At 36.8% G+C, this 15563-nt stretch overlaps 2 protein-coding genes across 3 annotated transcripts; one reads left to right on the top strand and one right to left on the bottom strand.

Moving 5' to 3' along the window:
• Positions 1 to 4276: 4276 nt before the first annotated feature.
• On the bottom strand, positions 4277 to 14000 carry LOC108010090 (glycine, alanine and asparagine-rich protein). Of its 2 annotated transcripts, XM_017074909.4 has the most exons (7): positions 13763 to 14000; positions 13520 to 13589; positions 7244 to 7412; positions 6893 to 7167; positions 5759 to 6034; positions 5284 to 5403; positions 4277 to 4730 (listed from the first exon to the last, which is right to left on the bottom strand). In XM_017074909.4, exons 2-7 carry the CDS (start codon positions 13577 to 13579, stop codon positions 4566 to 4568), a joined length of 1065 nt encoding a protein of 354 aa, XP_016930398.2. In that variant the 5' UTR covers positions 13580 to 13589; positions 13763 to 14000; the 3' UTR covers positions 4277 to 4565. The 2 variants fall into 2 exon arrangements, with proteins under 2 accessions (XP_016930398.2, XP_016930399.2); XM_017074910.4 differs by lacking the exon at positions 5759 to 6034 and having other exon boundaries at positions 13763 to 13994.
• On the top strand, positions 8614 to 9895 carry LOC108010092 (uncharacterized). The gene is made up of 2 exons (XM_017074911.4): positions 8614 to 9113; positions 9177 to 9895. Exons 1-2 carry the CDS (start codon positions 8886 to 8888, stop codon positions 9366 to 9368), a joined length of 420 nt encoding a protein of 139 aa, XP_016930400.2. The 5' UTR covers positions 8614 to 8885; the 3' UTR covers positions 9369 to 9895.
• Positions 14001 to 15563: the final 1563 nt, after the last annotated feature.

The raw sequence follows: 15563 nt of genomic DNA, 5'->3' as shown, positions 1-15563 counted from the left end.
GTCCTACGGCCCAAAATTAAATCAGTATTAAAGCTAATAACATTTTTTTATATTTAACATAATTTAATTTTATGATTATGATTTAATTGTATTAAAAACTGCATTTTTCCCCCATTTAAAATCAAATTTATATATTGTACAGTGTACAAAACATGATTAAAATTTAAGTATGTGGAAACTAAGTTAAGTTATAATACCACAATTTGTTAGAGACTATGACATGTTCATACTCACTAAAACTTTTATGGTAGTTAAACTAAAATTGTATGGCGCCTTTAACATATAACTTTTGGATTTGGCAAACTTATTAAACGAATTAGCTTCTGCTCCATAAAATGCGAGAGAAAATTAGCTTACTCCAATTAGGCAGAGTGGAAAAATGAAAAAGGTATGCGTATAAATGTGGGAAATTCGATTCGTTGGCAACTTAAAGTTCAACAGCTCAATTTAGAGTGCGGTTCTCGTGAGCAAATTACGGAAATTTTATGTTGCCTACCTTCGGGCGCTCTAAAGAAGGCAACTCAATAAGCACAAGTGTGTGTGTGTGTGTGGTTTTCTTGTAAGTGTGGGTGTGTGAATGTGAGCACATTTCACTATAGGCTGGCTGAACACTTTTTGTGGCCAAAATTAATAACTTCAAGCAAAACCAAATATTTGAGTTCGGTTCTTATATTTGGGCTTATAATTAGCAAACTAACAGAAAAAGGCGTGGCAACGCCCCATTTAGGAGAAATTCTAGTTGTATCATAAAAAATAATATAAAAATATATAAGAAAATACTTACCCTAAAAACAAAACATAATTTAGAGGTGTATATTTTTGATTTGGATTTATATCGATGTAATGAACATATATATAGAAAAAAGGTGTGGCGCCGCCCATTTTTCACATGTTAAATCGAAAACAATTCTGAGTTGTCTAACCTGAGGTTGTGACCTAAAAAGGTAAATTGCGACGAAAGTGCGCAAAAGTGCACTTTAGGATAGCATTCATATGAACAAGAACTGAACTACCGACAACACAGTGTAAATATTAAGGTGAAACTAGGTGAAACTGACTTTATATCTCTATTTAAAGTTAGTTTTTATTGTAAATTTGTACACGTAAAGCGACTATAAAAAACACTCAATTACAGGGACAACACAAACAAATCCAACTTGTGACGACCACAAACATAAAGTACAAACCGCTATCTTCCGATGCCATCATAACTTGTTTGGTAAAAACTTAGTTTGGTGCCTTATTTTTATAATTTTAAACCGACTCTTTTTTTCACAAAGTAGCTTTCGTGCGCCCCTGACACCGAACAGCTGTTTTAACAGCCGATATTTTAACAGATCGTGACTCTGTTAAAATTTCTGTTACGTAACATTGAAGTTTGAAGTTTTCCCAACACTTTGTCTTCATTAGATTTTAATATTAACGACTTTCGAAAAATGGATTTTTGGCCACAAAAAGTGGTCAGCCAGCCTATAGTGCATTTGTTGAATGATTTAACCTACCACCTATTCACCTATTCACCTATTCGTTCTTGTGGCCCACGTAAATTGTAGACAAAATAAAAACCAAAAAAACCTTTTCAATTCTCCACTTACGTTTTTCTTTGTACCGGACTCTAAATTAGGAAAATGTTTAACTGTGAACCAGTCGACCAGTGTGGGTGTGTGTGTGTTTGGGTGTATGTGTATGAGTGCAAGTGTGTGTGTGTGGGTAAACATAATTTGTGCGGCACGTGCGTTAAATTTAATGAGGCAGCCGCGACCCACAAATCGAGCTCGAGTTGCGCCGCCTTTGACCCCGGGCTCTTGGTTTTCCTCAAATTTTCCTCCAGGCTCCTCGGAAAAAGAGCAACAAAAAAAACAAGCAAACACACACACAGAACGTCCTGTTGATTTTGGGCCCACCACCCGTATAAAAAAAATCCAACTATGTCTATATGCATAACATTATAGGCCATATATCTTTGGGGCATTTCAGCTTTTTAAAGAAATTTAAGTTATGACCCCGGTTTCCGGAAATTCGTTGGCGTGAAATTAGTAAGGATATTATTTTTAATTAAAGTGATATATGTGAGCTTATTAATTGGACATTAGATTTGCAGGTGTGGCCACCACCGTCCTTAGAATTTTGTTTAATTATTCATGCCGGTTGCTTTTTAGAAAAATTAGCATAATAAATTTCGCCTGTGATCTTAGCTACTGATGTAGGTTTTATGTACCGAAAATTAAGCGCCTGAAAAATATTTACTAAACTTTAATGGCTTTCTGGTTTAACTAAAGTGATACAAAAATGAAATCGTAAACAGATATATGCATTAAAATTAAATTGTAAATAACTAACAAGTTAAAATATTGTGTTTAATATTAGTAATAAATAAAAGAAAAAAAATAATATATTTAAACATTTTATTAAAAAAAATGTATGTTATGTAAAGCAATTTTACTTTGAGACCCTTTTAATTTATTGAAAAAGAACTTCATATTCAAATCAAAACTTAAAATCATTTAATGAACTATAAAAGTAAATAACCTTTAGTTAGGTGTTTTAAGACTATAAAGAATTTTCCTTATAAGTGTCAAAAATATCAATAGCTTCTAGTACTAAAAACCACATAGATTGATTACTTTCGTTATCTTTTTTAAGGTGTGGCCTTAAGACTGAAATGAAAGTCTTATCAAGTTGCTGCGTCTTGACAAGGTTTTGAAAAGAGCTTTGACATGTGACAATCTGTTGCAAGTTTGCAAAGTATCAGACAATGGCTTGTTCCTTCCTTCCTGTTTTCGTTTAATTTGTCCTTTTCTCCTCCTGCTGTTTATGCAGCAAAGGTAAATTGAAAGGGGCCTTACAAGCCTGTTGCCCAGGCATATGGCCATAAAAATGGAGGCATGGGGGCTGAAAGGAGAGACCCATTGAGTGCTTAGTACACCGACTAACGGGCCATAAATTGTCGGCCAAGCACTAATTAAGAAATTTAAATAGCGGCCACTGTGGCAGCCGCAGGATGTGAGTGTGTAAGGATATGGGCCGGGACCTAAACAAACTGACCCCTATGCCCAGACGACAAGCCGTGACTTTTCGAGGGGGTTAAGAGCATAAAAGCCCCCGAGTATTTAAGCACATTTACACAATGCATGTAGTACACTGGGAAAAATGGAATAGTGAAAATAAAAACAAAATACATAAGGAAAAACAAAAAAAAATTTATTTCCATATTACTTGTTTTAATTCTATACATAAAGTGTATGTCATTATGTATGTCATAAGCTATATGGCTTAATTAGAAAATATTTAGTTCCAAGTATAGATGATAGGTTGGTAGTTACATTTACTCAAAGCATAAAAAAAAGTTTCATATTAAAACTAAAGTTTAAAGTCTAAACATGAAATATTTTTTAAAATGAAACATTTTGAATTACTAACATTGGCAATGAAATAAAAAAATTACGAGAAATATTTATATAGAATATTAAGGCTTTGGACTTACTGCGTTTTATTTATAAGTGTAATCTGTACGGTGCATTTACGTGTGAATCCCCCCTTTTGTGGCACACACACGCCATCTAAATTTGGGGCACCCAAGTGCCTGTGGTTGCAGAGTGTGAAATATTTTGCTCCCTCACACTTAATGCCTGTGTGTGTGCCGTATCTTGTCTGAGGTCTACACACATTTCCTAAATAAACAGGCTTGGTATTTTCCCGGAGCATCCAACTTGAATTTCCAGCTAACTTTCCTCTGTTCCTGCCGGCAATATGTGGTTGGTCCTCATATGCGGATGCCATTTCAATTCATTTCCCTGCAGTGTGTTGTGGCATTTGATTTAATGGCGAGGGAACCTTTTAATCAACAACAAACGGGCTGGAAAGAGTTGAATTTTACTGGCAGGCAAACACTTGGCAACCAAATGTTGAGCATAAGTGCTTTGACCATTGCAAAAAATGAGGGTTAAGCCGGAAGCCTAGGTCTCCATTTGATTTTTAGCAGGAAATGTATGTAGTTTTCAAATGAAACACAACACATTTAATTATTTCTCAACATTTTTCAGGGATAAGCCAAAATTTGACACATCTCTATTTTCACTTGAAATTCAGAAGAAAAAGCGGTGTACATCAGATACAACATGTGTCAACTTTTAACACTTTCAATTAGTTCACAAATTAAGCTGAAAACCAATTTGCGAGAATTCCAAAGAAATCAGGTTACAGTACACATCAATTAAATCGAAAGTGTAAGGCAAATAGGATTTCCTTGTAATAGAATAACTTTTTGGGTAGCAAATAAATGGAAAGTGTTAACTCTTTTGCTCTTAAGCTGCAATCGAGCGTTGTTTATTACATATTCAAGTTTTAAAAGTTTATTAGTTTTGGATATACTGTGCCTTAAAATTATTTGTTTTTTCAGATTGCAAACTTTGTCAGCTGAGTGGTGGCATGGTTCGTTGTTTATTTTTACTCAATCATGTTTGTTTTGTCTTTTGCTTAAACGCTTTATTAATTGTCACTGCGTGTTATAGGCATAAAGGGAGTCTTAAATATATTAAAACTATATTTATAGTTATTTTTTGAGCCTAGTGAGCGTTGGGAGCTACACCAGCACCTGCACCTGCATTTGCACCTGCATTTGCACCTCCACCTACACCTGCACCAGCGGCTGCACCTGCAACTGCAGGTACTACTCCACCGGTTAAAGCGCCCAAAGATTGCTGCAGGGATCGCAGAATGCCAATGGGAATCTGAAAAGGGATGAGAAAAATATTAGTAACTTTTAAGAAATTTAATATTATTATATTTTTTCAAATATAAATTTAATAACAAACACTGTCGTGTTATACTTTATAAAGAAAATCCTTGAGACAATGTTAGATCTTAAAAAAAAACGTAAAATACATATTAAAAGATCTGAGGTCATTATCACCTTAATAAGTAAATTTTAATTATATAAAATATTTGTTAAATTTTGTGTTAAATTAAAGGTATTTAAGTATTATTCAAGTATTAAATTAAAAGTATTTTCAAATGTTAACAGTCGAAGCCTACGCATATTGCCTAAGCAAATTTAATGTAAAGATTCCAATATATATTTTAAAGCTCATAATTATAAACTTAAAAAATATTCAATCTTTCTTTTAAAATATTTTTCTAAGAAATCTAAAACTCCGGGGCTCTACAAAAAACTTTTTCAACAAAATTCCAAATAAATTTCTAAATTTCGGCCTTCTGTAGGATGAGGTTTCTTTAGCACCCTGGATTAAGCATTCATCATATTCTTGATGGTTTCCAACTCACATCAAGGGCCAGACCCACGGGTCCTTGGGCTTGGGGTGCCAGGAAGCGATTGTTCACGGCCTGAGGTCGCTGGACGGACTTGTACTTGTGGACGTGGACCGCCTTGGCCTCGCTCTTCACCTGCGGATGGTAGGAAATTCATAAGTTACAAAAATTACTTTTAACAGGCGAGGGCAGCACATGCAAAAGTAAGCTGAAAGGCAGGGGGATAAATTAAAATTGTATTAAAATATATATTTCACAGAAATAATAATGCAGCAGATGGTCCCGCCTCCAGCCACCGCCTCACATTGTCCGCAAATGTTTTCAAATAAAATTACAGCCTCAAAGCGAAAGTTTTGGTATCCAGATCTCCACCGAAAAGCCAACAAATTGTTCGTGTGCCACTGGGTGTGTGTGTGTGTGTGCAAGCGAGTATCTGTGTGATTGTGTATCTGTAGCCGTGTATCTATGTCCGCACCGCAGTTGGTGTTACCTCAACGGTCGACTGGGGCTCGTCCTTTTGGCCAGCCTGCTCTGGAATTTGTTGCTCCTGCGGCTGCTGCTGCTGTTGCTGCTGCATCACGTATACGACACGTTGCCGCTGACGTTGTCGCTTTGCATGTGGGCGTGGTCGCTTGACAATTACCAGCGCAGTGGGCGGGGCAGCCGGAAATGCCGGAAAAGCCAAGGGCTGGTGTTTATCCACCGCATCGGCATCAGCATCTGCGGCCGCTTTAACATGATTTTCAATGATTTCGCTGCGGTCCGGCTAAAACATCAATGACGGGTGGATACGATAGGATTGGATTCGATTCGATTCGATTGGATTGGATTGATTGCTTGTTGTTGGTTCGCCGACACGAGGGCATTGATCAATATTTAACCGCATGTTCTAGTTAAATACTAGTCTGGGATTTATTGCCCGGAATTGGGCAATTGAATACCCATTCTAGCGTCGATTTCCCTTTAATTTGACCTACCAAAGTTTCACTTAAAATGAGATAGCTGCACGTTTCAAAAATCTTTTTAACAACTTTTCGACTCAAACTGCTGTTTAAAACTGTTGGGCAAAACACTTTTAATAGTTTCTGAAGTTCCTTAAGAATTTTGCAAAATTTACGATTACCTTACTTTTGGAGCTCTTTTCTATTTTTGACAGGGAACTGCCGGATGTTAAAGTTATCGCAAATTATAGGTAGACTGGCGGTAAAAGTTAAAACTAGCTGGAATTTGGTTACCTTTCCTGAGAACTCATAAAAATAGTTTGGAAATGCATAAAAATGAATGCGGCTATGATTCAAAATGTAGGTTTACTAGTTGGTATTGGTTTAAGACCGAATAACGTTATCATTATAGGTAACATTATAAAAATCACAGTTTTATGAGCTTTACTTTCATAATCTTTCATTGCATAACCTTAAAACCATTTATATTTTATTTAAATATTAGAATTTGTTTGTCCTTTAAAAAATCATTTATCCCAAAAATAAGAGCCTATTCTATAAAGAGCTTAACTACTTTCCTCAATTTACTCCAAATCCTTTTATATAAATCCAAATGAATTATGGAAATCAATGCTACATGTTTTGTATATATTAAAATATTATATTATATAATTTTTACTTACATCTTGTTTAATCAGCGAGTACTTCTTGGGTGGCTTGACCCTCTGGATGTGGCTGGTGGCGACAGGACCAGAAGTGGGCGAAGCGGGCACAGGATTTTCAGGATGAGCTGGCTGGACACCGTGATTCGAGGAGGATGAGGAGATCACACTCCTTCCTGGACTGTGGGCCTCGGCACCGATATAACCATGTTCCCCAGCGCTGCCACCCAGAAGAGCACTGGCCCCCACGGAAGGATTGGCCTGGGCGGCGGCATAGCCCACGCCGGCGGCTCTTCCTGGGGGAAAGGAAGTGGATTGGGTCACAGAGTGCGTAAATTGAATCAATTTGGGGGGGAAAGTTCCGCCACTTACCATCCAGATTGCCGCCCAGACCCGCGGCTGCCCGGGAACCCCACGGAGTTCCGGCCGAGGCGCTGAGTCCGCCGTGGGCAGAGTTTCCTGTGAGGAGTCCTCCGAGTCCCGCGTCCGCGTGAAATCCTGCAAAATTCACGCCCACCTTGCCATCGCGCAGTGTAATCAGCTGCACAGGATGGCGGTTGGCAATATGAAAATGTGTGAGAGCTTTAGCACAAAGTTCGGGGCACGTTGCGTATACTTAATGCTATTCAAAGTTCCCATTTTGGGCCCACCCCGGAAACTTTTCGGCCCAAGATGTTTTGTCCGCCCTTTTCACTAATAGTTGCAAAGTTGTGGCCCAACTTTTGGCCTGGCCTGGTAAAAGCAGGCAAACACCCTTTGTGCCCGCCTAACTAAGTTTTGTAAATATTTTGTCTGTTGCGTTGTGTTGCTCTGTGTGTTAATCAATTTAAGCGGAATTTCTCAACGGCTCAAATCGGTGAAGGTCGAAAGTTTCGTGGCGCAGATATTCTGTCAGTTCTAAATTGTTGATAAATGTTTGCACAGTTTGTTCAGCCGCCATCGGAGAGAAACAAAAAAATTAAAATGTTAGGAGCTAAAGATAAGCTGGCATAACACCGGGCTACAAAACACCGATCCAGTGATAACAAATGTTATTGGGAGAGTGCCGTTGAGCTAGATAGTAAAACTTCAATAATGAGAGCCAAGAGCGAGCTCCAAAGAAGTTATCAATAATTGTGACAGTTAACAGCTAGCTCAACAAACCCAAATAAACAAAGTGTGGTGGGGTTTTCATTATGCCTTGGTGATCTATAAATGCACTACTTCATTACCTCTTCTGGATAAACATTTTTGTATAATAATAATACGATATGGGAATCATTTAATTTTGTTTACCAGCTCTAATTCTAAAAGAAAAACTGTATGCAAAATTAATAAATCAATTATAAAAGTGTCTAAAAGTACGCTTTGAAAAATGGTGCAATAAACTGTATGCAAAATTAATAAATCAATTATAAAAGTGTCTAAAAGTATGCATTGAAAAATGGTGCAATACATTTTGTTGCATACATTTAGGTACCTTTAAAAGCGATTTTAAGCCTCCAGTGATGGATTTATGACCATTTATATTTTATAAAGGTGCCTAAAAGCAGGCAGTGAAAAATAACTTGGTGTATATTGGAGACAATTTCTTTGTTTATAATCTTTTTAACTATTGTAACTATTATCAAAAAGAAAATCAAATTTAGGTCTGATAATCATTGAGAGTAGGAATTTTGTAATAGTTTTTAGTTCTTTGACATGTTTACCACTTTTTTCATACTCCCCCTAAGTCAGGGTACCAAAAGTGTGACAATAATGTAAATGGCCCCGTGCAAATGAGAGCGAGAGAGACTACCACACCTGTCTCTGATAAGAGTTTTTCCAGGCAGACAGAACGACAATATTTAACTTGGCCTCCTAACGGCTGCTCATTTTAGTTTCTCACGCCGACTTGAAGTGGAGGAGGAGGTGCTGTCTTACAAGGTGGAGGAGTCAGAATCAGAATCATCATCAAAAGAAGAACCATCATCAGAATCAGAATCATCATCAGAATCAGAATCCAAGTCCAGAAGTGAGGGAAACACATGTTGTCATGTTGACAAAAGCGAGGGACGGGGAATCGAAAGGCCGTCGGCGGTGGCCAGCGATATTTTGGATGTGGCTTCCAGTGTGTTTGCTCCTGCTGCCTGGCCAGGTGTTGCTCGGCGATGCCGCCTCCGTCACCTGGGGACATGTCAACAAATACGCCAGCGTCCTCCACACCGAAGATGTTTACCTAGCGCCGGATTCCCCGGGCCAAGATATCGTCTACGGCTCGCAGGTGAGATTTATATCAGGCCCCTTGGCCTACAAATTGCTTAATCTCCTTGGGAATCCTCGACAGAATGCCAGCGATAACTACCGAATTACGGGTATTCATGTCGAGGATCTGAACGGTGGAGCAGAGGCCTTACTCACAGCAGGCGGCATTGGCCAGGAGTTTGTGGTTCTTCATTCCCAGAGAAATCAAGAAGCCAAGGAGGAAAAACCAGAACCAGCTCATCTCGAGGTCTCTATCTATGGAGTGGACCTATAGGATGTCAATGCTATCTTATAAGAGATATCACTCCAGACATTGTAAATATTAATTAGTATAGAACCTGCCAAGAACTTTAAGCTGTGCAAGCCAAAAGTACTGAAAAGTGGATAGTTCTTTGTAATGGTTTAATTTGGAGAACTCCTAGTGGCTTAATATTAAATCTGCTATTTTAGCCTTTAAATTTTATAAATAAATATCCTTAACTTATCCTTAAAAATAAATTTTTAGCCATTCCAATTTACTTTTAAATATTATTGAACACTCTTTCCTATTTTCTTTTATTTTTTCTGTATATAAGTTCACTCTTAAACTTGACAATTTATTTATATATAAGTAAGAAGACCTTTATCTAGAATTGCGAGTACAAAGTTATCATAAGTGACACTGAAATTCCCACGCCAGCCTATATTTATTACTATCTTGAGTGAAATCAACCTTTAAATATTGCATTAGTTGCATAAGATAAATACAAAGTCATAATAGTAACGATAAGCTTTAATCATGAAGAAATTGTGTACATACAATACAGAAATAGTATGACATAACTTTGGTGTTATTGTTTTTATTGCTTAAGATAATATGGATTATTGAATTAAGAAGCCGTAATAACATTGTTAACTCTTAGTCATTGAGATATTATAAACATACCATACATACATTTATAGTATGACATAACATGACATAATATATAGTAGTATAACATGTTTTATACTATCATAAAAAAACAATTTTGGTAGCTCTTTCGACTTTGTAACTGGCCGTGAAAAGTCGTGTCACATGTAATAATATTAAAACTGAAAAGTTGCGAGTGGCTGTGAAGTTTGAACGTCGTTTAAAGGCTGTCGGGTTTTTATAATTCTATGGAAATGAGGCAGACAACTATGTAAGTTGTTGGAAGCCAATAAGAACTATATATATCACCTTTTCTTTTTCTCATTTTCTCAAAACTGCAATTCAGCTTATCCTCAAAAAGCTCCTTTTCCATTGCAAGTGTGTGCAAAGTAAGCGGTTTAAAGCTTATCTTATATCAATCTACAGACTTATCCTAATTCGAAATGTTAAAAACACTTCTAACAGACAAAAATATGAAATGCCAAAAGTAAATCCACTTTATTAAATGAAAACGCAGCATATCAGAGGAAATTAAAAAGTTTCCTTCAAAACAAAAACAATGTTTTATGAAACGTATCTCATTTTTCAGCTGTAAGCCAGCAAAAAGTTTTTGTGTTTGACTGGCAAACTAGGTGGGTAAATTAACTAAATAATTGAATTATTTTACCTCTCTGTAAACAACTGAATATATTATTGAGCAAATTCATTTAGCCAAACAAAGAGCAAAACTTTTGTTTCCTTTGTTCAATATTTGCCCGGAACAATTTGAATGTATTTACCTGTCCACAATCTAGTAGTGAATGTTTTCATTTGCCATTTTCCATATTTGCAGAACATCCATTTCCCAGATAAAGATCGCGAAATGGCCGTTTCGAGTTGACAGTAAAATACCACAATTGTGTTTGGCTAATTTAAGTTGACAGTAAAGTTTCACAATTGTGTTCGCCAAACGAAAGATTAAAGATTGCCGCCAGGGGTTTCCAAAAATTCATAAGCTCGGGTCATGACCCACAAAGATAGAGAAAGAAGTGAAAGGATTTCTTGGTCGAGCCTGCGAAAAGGAATGAATGGCTAGTAATTTGCATGAATTCCAGGGAATGGCTGCCGCAAATTGTAACCTTCTTTTGGCCGGGCGGTAAACCCTTCTCAGCACTTTTTACGTGCTCCCTTAATTTTAATTCCCACGACCCGCGCAGAACATAAACAAAAAATTATTTGGGGTTTTTCCACTTAGCTGGCAAATGCAAATGCAAATTTCATGCATGCGTTGATTAAAATCTAATTCCACGCAGCCCTCAAGCCGCAAACAGAAATAAACTTTTCTGTCAGAAAGAATCTCAATGAAAGAATACAATAGAAAAGGGCTGCTCGAGGGTGAAAAGTGTACTGCCGAAATAAGTTTTGCGGCATGATGTGTGAAAATTCCTTTGGTCAGATGAGTTCTCTTTAAAGCTGTCAAATGCTTAGACTTCAGCTAAAATAATATGAAATGGCAAAGCGACTCAGGGAACCACAAAAAGAATAGATTTAAGTCCTATGAAAAGTGAGACTTTAAATTTATTTTTACATCTGTGGTTTGTGAATGAAGTTTTCATTGGTTGATTTACTCAATTTGTACTTGAAAAGAAAAAGGCGTAAAGATCTGGGACTGTTTGCAAAACCGCATTCTAAACTTTCGATTCAAAGGAAACTTTGATTAAACATACAATTTTAGCCAATATTCATAATTAGATAGAAGCTTAAACGAATAATAAAAGAACAATAAAATTAATTTGAACTAATTTCGTTTAAAATACCATTCTGTATATAATCCAAAGTCTAATAATAGCCACCAAATGGATCAAAAAGCAAAGCTACTAAATTAAATATAAAATTACCTCTTAAAAGCGCACAAAAACTAATGAAATATAAACCATTAAACACGGTATATTTATGATATTTCCGCCTGCAACCTTTAATTACCATAAAATGCCTACTGTATACTTTAGCTTTCCTTTCCTAACTTGTGTGCAACACTGCGTATGAGTAATCGGTGGTGAAAAATGCAATTAAATTGATATTAGTTAGCCCGGGCAGTCAAAGTTCAAGGTGGCCACTAAACCAGCGGCAGTTGTTAAAATGATGTATAATAGTTGGTCGCGGCTCGTGAAACCAAGATTGATGATAAGCAAAGTGGTGTTGCCAAGTAATTGCGGGTAAAATCCAGGTAATACCAGGTAAAAAATCCGACTGAGCATTTGCCTTGGCCTGCAATTAAAGGTCTGGTGTGTTGCGAAATCGGGTACTAAAAATTCTTCATTACCAACGGTTTAGGCCTTGACAAAAGTTCAGAAAATCGAATGTTGCACTTTCGCCTTTTGCCTTAATTTTGTGGCCAAGGACCACCACTAAAATAAAATGACATTGATTTCCGCGCCACGACAATGATGGCCAGCGGTTCTAATGCAAATTTCGATTTTGCGGTGGGCAGCACTCAACGGGGTATAAATCGTTTATTCTGCGGAAATCTAATGAATTAATTTTTCCTAATGCCAGGAATTGAGACTGAGGTTTTTTGGGTTGCACAGAAATTACTTGGAATGGGGTATTCCATGAAATAATGAATATCATTTCACAACAATGTATCCAAACTAATTAGTATATCTGAATATACATTTTAAAACCAAATGCAATAAATATTTAATTGTTCGCTAATTCCCAGACATATTTAAATATAATAATTGATGCATATATTTTTTATTTAAATATTTTAATTAATTTTAATTAACTATGTTGTTGATATTTAGTACATGTCTACATGTCTACTTAACTTGTTTGCTTTACTTAATTTGTTTAATACAATAGAAAATAATTGTTGCCAATCAAATTAAAGACCAATTGCATTTACATCTAACTAAGTATTACAATGAAATAATTTTAATATATTGCACGTTTTAAAACATAACCATAGTTATTTTAGGCACTAGTCGCAATTTTCTCACTTTATCCATTTTAGATTATTTTAAAAAAAAGGAAATCGAATATAATATTTACAATCTTCAATGGTAAAAATGATACGTAATAAAGTTACCACGTGAAATAAATATTAAAATTTTTTTAAGTGTATACATCTATACATCTTTAAAATTTTAAATATTCTTTTTCTGTAAAAAATCATTGTATGCCGATATAATATTTCTTTCTCTGCTTGAGCGACAGGAAATGCAATTCATCGATTGATCTATTAATCAAGTTAATGAATTCACTGACAATTAGTGACGAGAAATTCATCTGACTGATGGGATTTCAGTGAGTCAGCTGGGTGCGAATTTATTTATTCAGGAGTTTGGTCAACCAATAAACGTAAATCGGGCCAAAACACATAAAGCAGCTCGGCTGCGAAGTAATTAAAATAATTTCGGGCCGCAGCACTTGGCCCTTGGCGGAGTTTTTGGCCAACAATGCGTTTTGGCTTGGTGGCAGGTGTCAGTCGGCGACTGCCTTAATTAATTTTAGGAACCGGAATCGGAATGGCAATCGTTGTGAGGAGGACTCACCTGGGCGGGCACCAAGCTAGCTGTCTGCAGCAGACAGAGCACTCCAAGTAAGACGAACATTCTGCGGCACCTGGAAAACAAAATCCAAAGTGGGAATCAGTTCCAGATTCGTTTCGTATGCGCATCGCGTCTCGAAGAATTCTTCCTCGCACTTTTAGAAGGGGAGTGGTCGAGCATAATTGCGGGGCTTTCACATGCCAATTCAACTTTTCTGATTAATTAACAGGGAGCTCTTTGTTATACCTAGATTCTTTCCGTTTTTTTATTGCTTTGTTTTTATATACGAGTATATTTTATTCCTCTAGTCCGAGCGGCCGTTGTTGTCGCGTCGCGATTTCGTTTTGAACTGAGTGGTCGAGTGGTTTGAGCCGGGCTTAAACTTGAATTCTGCCCAGGGGAATGGAATCCACCGTCGGATATGTGATGTCTGTTGTCTACTGTCTGCGGCTTGTAATGCTTTGCAAAACTGGAATTGTGTCGCAATTTCATAGGCAAGCTTGTGTTTATATAGGAGCCGCACTTGATTCTGGTCGCTTCCTCTTTCTTTTTACATACTATAGGCCATTATCTTCGAACGCTGATCTACTCGGAGAACTCTGGACACTGCAATGATGATGCAAGATTTTTGGAAATATACTTTGTTTCGGCGACCTATTAGCACTTCGGCGGCACCTGTCCTAACAGCTCGGTGAGAATTTGGTAACAACTCAGACATGACGGACTAGCTGGGTTTCTGTGGTCAGCGGTATGTTTTGGGGTTCAGCATTGGAAAATATGATAAGCTAACAAAGTTCTGGGATGTGAAACGAAATTCACTTTTTTTTGGGTATTATTTGTTGTTCTCAGAAGCAAAATACTTCCTAATTTGGATAAAATACAATTTATTTAAGTAACACATATCACCTTTGCATAGAATGGTAATTAGAAATGGTTTAATTTTTAAATTAGAAAGCTAACAAATAACTCAGTTCTTAAGAACTCTATGTCTTAGCAAATCAATACTAATACTTATAAACACTTTTTTATAAAATTCCATAAATTAGAAAGCTAAAAGGTTTCATACAGCATAAACAAACATAAAGACCAAAAATCAATAATATATCAGGTCTTAAGAACCGTCTATCGTAGCTAATCAGAAATCATTACTAATATTTATACTAGTATATACTAGGCTCATAGCCATGAAAAATCGATTAACCCTCAGAGATAATCTATTTTAATCCCCGATTTGCCATGCATAACTCGGAATTACAGAATCAAACAATGGTTGGAGAACTACTACATTACTCATAGGCCCCATTAAGTGCATCCGATTTGGCGAATATTGGCAAACCGGTTTTTTTGGATTCCCGCCCCTTTTCCGTCTACTTTTTGTTGGCTTAAAAGTGGTGTGCAATTGACTGAATTTGGCCATAAATTCGGTTTTGGTTTTATTTTCGTCTACGCTTCAACGGAGCTGCAGGCAAATTGGGTTTGCCAATTGCAGCCGGACAAATTAATAAGTATCGAATGGTGGGGGGTTCTTTTTTTTAAGCCAAAGTTTCCATTATAGATGTGTTTCTCTTTTGGGGTTTCTCCAATTCGCCCGGCTGATTTTCAACTCTGCCAACCATCCAATCCCAATTTAAGTCTCTACTTTTGTCCCGGCGATTTGTTCATTAGGTATTCAAATGACAAACAGAGCCGCTTGCGTTAATGTGCCTTTGCCTCTGGCTTCGATTTTTTGGCCAAATCCGCAGCGCACGTGCTGGATAATTTAGAATGCGATGGCCGAAATCAAATGCCAGCGAAAAGGGTCCAAAAAGAAAATATAATTAAATTCGATTCATTGCCGGTTGGCTTTGCTCTGGTCCCTTAAATCACGCATGATTACCTTGGGAAATAGGAGGTTTTCTCGTCGACAAAATCACTTGATGTTCTTTTTATTATCTGTTTTTTCTGCTTTAATTACGCGAGAACTTTTCCCATTTGACAAATGGAAATCTCATTAAATTTAATTCAATTAATTTACAGTATTTGCATCCCAGGAAGTGCCATCGCTCTT

This window comes from Drosophila suzukii, chromosome 2R (assembly GCF_043229965.1).
Source record: "Drosophila suzukii chromosome 2R, CBGP_Dsuzu_IsoJpt1.0, whole genome shotgun sequence".
NCBI lineage: Eukaryota > Metazoa > Arthropoda > Insecta > Diptera > Drosophilidae > Drosophila > Drosophila suzukii.
This window is presented reverse-complemented; position numbering and strand designations above follow the sequence as displayed.

Excerpts from the sequence above, each read along its gene's own strand:
- LOC108010092 (XM_017074911.4), top strand. The coding sequence starts at position 8,886 with ATGTTGACAAAAGCGAGGGACGGGGAATCGAAAGGCCGTCGGCGGTGG. Across the intron at positions 9,114-9,176 it reads ATATCGTCTACGGCTCGCAG|AATGCCAGCGATAACTACCG; the intron begins GTGAGATTTATA and ends AATCCTCGACAG.
- LOC108010090 (XM_017074909.4), bottom strand. The coding sequence starts at position 13,579 with ATGTTCGTCTTACTTGGAGTGCTCTGTCTGCTGCAGACAGCTAGCTTG. Across the intron at positions 7,413-13,519 it reads CTAGCTTGGTGCCCGCCCAG|CTGATTACACTGCGCGATGG; the intron begins GTGAGTCCTCCT and ends CATCCTGTGCAG. Across the intron at positions 5,404-5,758 it reads AGCCCCAGTCGACCGTTGAG|GTGAAGAGCGAGGCCAAGGC; the intron begins GTAACACCAACT and ends TACCATCCGCAG.